The 3,634-nt window shown below is 33.6% G+C and overlaps 1 protein-coding gene across 1 annotated transcript; it reads right to left on the bottom strand.

Annotated features, from left to right (window-relative positions):
- Nucleotides 1-864: 864 nt before the first annotated feature.
- On the bottom strand, nucleotides 865-3,385 carry LOC146958397 (uncharacterized). Its single transcript, XM_085739900.1, has 3 exons — nucleotides 3,152-3,385; nucleotides 2,734-3,004; nucleotides 865-2,017 (listed from the first exon to the last, which is right to left on the bottom strand). The coding sequence occupies exons 1-3, from the start codon at nucleotides 3,368-3,370 to the stop codon at nucleotides 951-953; spliced, it is 1,557 nt and encodes a 518-aa protein (XP_085596026.1). The 5' UTR covers nucleotides 3,371-3,385; the 3' UTR covers nucleotides 865-950.
- Nucleotides 3,386-3,634: the final 249 nt, after the last annotated feature.

Genomic DNA, 3,634 nt, shown 5'->3' with positions numbered 1-3,634 from the left:
CCAAATTATGGAAGTCCTGTAATCTCCAAGTGAGCAAGGTTTATGAACCCTGCTTATGAACTCTTTTCTATAAATAATAAGAATCCAACTTTGGACTTTGGAGATTCCATCACTCATGCACTCATTATGCACCAACACTTTTGGCATATACCAATGATAAGAATGTTTATAAACTTCGATTATTGATTGCATATTCATCATATAATAAGATGTAAACTTATAACAATCTTACATAAACTACTCATCTCCTTCACGACTACTCCAATATTTGAATGACTTTCTAACGGTTTGTTTCATATTATTTTTATTGGTGCCTTTTTTTCTCAAAAATAATCCAAGAATAAATGGAATGTCTAGGGTTCAAACTCTAACCTCCTGCATATATTACGCAATGTCCTACCAACTAAGATAAGTTTACAAGGACACGGGAATAATATGTTCAAACGCCAAATTTAAAGGATTACGGGGTGATTTTTTTTTTTTGGTCAAGATTACAGGGTGGATTTATCCTAGTAGATATGCTCGATGTTATTGATATATTTTATTAAGACATTAATTGTTACATATATTAAACGAAATTGTTGTACCACATTAAAAACTTAAATAAATATGACTAACGATGTCTGCAAGTCCTAGCTCAACTGGCAAAATGCCTAAATTGTTAGGCCGGACGTCATGACCGGGGTTCGAACCCCGGTACCTCCACTTGTGTGTGTGAGTTTATAATGGCTTTGTCATTTCTTCTATCTACCAAAAAAAATATGACTAACGACAACATATTTTGTAACAGCCAATCGCAAATAAAGCTACAAGTGTGACGCACGGGTTCCATACGAGTTTGAAATTACAAACCATCACATGTTGTTTCTCCTCTAATTAAGTCATTGGCAAACAAAAAGGAAATGGGTGGAAACATAGAGCACAAGTATGACGGCAAACAAATATGCAAGTTACTCAACTAGAGAATAATCTATCTCATATTGTTGATGTCTAAAACACCAATCGAGCAGCAAACACATTGGTGCATCAGGAGCTGGAAGCGTAATGCTTTTTTGCAATTTTTTATCATTCCCTGAATACACATTACATATTGTAGATAAAAGACTGATGTCATACACAGAATTGCACTCATATCCCCATCTATTCGGATTGCTCAATGCATAACAGTTTCTCTTCAAACAATTCAAACCACAAAATAATGCAATGTCACCCAAAGTTTCCAGTCTGACGTAATTCATGGTTGAGAAGTCTATCTTGTACACATTACTTATTTCGTTGGACGTAAAATCAACCACTAAAAGTTGCTCGTCACAATTAACCAACTTTAGGTACGGGGAAAAATTTACACTGGGAGTACTTTTCAGTTTTAGAAATTTAACATTTGCAGAATTCAAGCCAAGTACCCCTATGTTGGCCATGTTGGTGACAACATATATTATATTATGCAAAACCACAAAGTCAACAACCGTCTCTGAATTTCCCATTGTTGAACAGGTAACCCAATCACAATTTCGAGATTGAAAGACATGCAAACAAGAGTGGCATAAAACAACAAAGACAAATTCCTCGGAGCATTTGTCGAAAGCAAACAAAGCACGGTTAGTTAAAAAAATAGAGTTTGCTGAGGCAGGGCTATTGATTACCTTTTTTATTCTTGTAAATGGGTTGATTAGAATAAATGAATTATTGTTGTCCCCCGCTGTGACAAAATATCCACTAGAACATGTAATATAGGTAGATGAGGGGAAGTACTTCATCATCTCCAGGGGATAAACTTTTTGGGCGGGTATGCTAATAAAGGAATGTGATTCCTCGTCAAGATACGAAATTTGAAGTTGAAGAAGTAATGGTTCTTGAGATGCCAAAAAAATTCTCCAATAAATTTTATGAAAAGCCCTCCAATTCTTGCACACACCGGCAAATTGAAAGTGGTCATCAAAATCTAGAATTTTGGAAATGATATCAAGCACATCCAAAGGAAGTTCACTGTTCTCTTCTACCTTCTTCACCTTTTTCCCTGTATATCACAACAATGACAGTGTTAGGTGATTTCTAAAACATATGATATAGTATTATTTATTTCTGAAACATAGAAAAGGAATTAAAAAAATAGGAAAAGGTCAAGTAGTGAGAGGAAGAAAAAAAAATACACCAAGAATCAATAAAAGATACTATAATACTAATAAAACTAGAAATTGAAATAGTGGAAATAAATAAAAACAATAGAGTGGAATTATTGAATTTGAAGGGTTGAAAACAAACAGATAAAACCATATATGCTATCAAAGACAAAATTGAATAACCTACAAGGTGATAAAGGTTTTAGTTGCATGAACATAAAAATACAACATAGATATTTATGAGAATACCCTTCATTGTATTGGGATACTATCAAATAGCTTCAAAAGCTCTGAAACTGTACCAATATGGATCCAAGAGTTGTTTAGTTGAAGACATTTAGTATGATAGTACTTTTAAAAATCAATTGAGTTAAACTTTTGAAACTCGGGTTTTTTTCCATCACAAACAATCATGGCATTAACTAATATAGTTGTTAAAAATTGAACTACTACAATTACAATCAACAACAAATTTTGACTGCAGAGGTAAATACAGTTTACCTTTTGCGACCAAATAGGATGACAAAATCATAATCAGTGTGCCCCTTGTCAAAAATAGAGTCCTAGACACACAAAAAAAAAAGTGCAGAATAATGATAAATTAGTAACTAACCAGTGGTGTGGAGTGTGATTTGATGTTCCTTTGGCAGGAAGGCATTGAATCCTAAAATTAAATTTGCATGCCCTTTAAGCAGTCCCTTCACTCTTGCTTTGATAAAATTTAACTTTTTGGGATGTGTATAACTATAATCTCTTCTTTCAGCCTGGAGAAGCTTTAGGAGTTTTGAAAACTGATCACACTTTATCCTGTTATATTGAAATGCAACTTTTACTGCCTTAAAATACGCCAATGCATAATCGCGGACGTTTGGGGAGTTGTTCATCTTTATTATGCAGAAAAGAAAAAAAAAAAAATTGTTCAGTTTAACTAATAACTACTACTAATTCCAATAATTCAGAATAATAATAAAACGAAAAAATAAATAAATAAATGATTAGATTAAAGGAGGAAGAGGGGGCGCATAGCATACCATTAGAGGGTGGGTGAACCCTAATTCTGATGGAAGGGAAGGTTTAAGGTAAGGAAAGGAAAGCGAAGAGGAGATAACAGTGCGGAGAGAAAATACTGATTTGGGTGAAATAAAATTGAACCAACACGAACGGGAGAAGATTTGGGAGAGAAGGGATAAAGAAAACAAGGAAGAGCCAAATTTGATTTGGGGAGATAAATAAGAGAAGAGAGAAGACATTTTTACAAAACAACCCCTGTTTATTAACTTGAAAATTCGAAATTGCCCTTGTTATACAGAGAGTCTATTTCGAATAATGTGGTGGGTTGTCCGTTCAAAGCAATTTTGTAAAAAAAAAAAAAAAAACAATAAGTCCCCTAAAAAAAACCAATAAAAACAATCAAAATTGCCACATCAGATTAATATAATGACAATAGAAAACAAATGTAACTACGTTCTCTTACTCTCGGGTGTTTTTATTCGTTGTCTATACGGATGAGAATA

This window comes from Medicago sativa, chromosome 1 (assembly GCF_051527215.1).
Source record: "Medicago sativa cultivar Bolivia chromosome 1, Bolivia_mono, whole genome shotgun sequence".
In the NCBI taxonomy this organism is placed as follows: Eukaryota; Viridiplantae; Streptophyta; class Magnoliopsida; order Fabales; family Fabaceae; genus Medicago; species Medicago sativa.
Note: the sequence above shows the minus strand (reverse complement) of the source record. Positions and strands in the feature narration are given on the sequence as shown.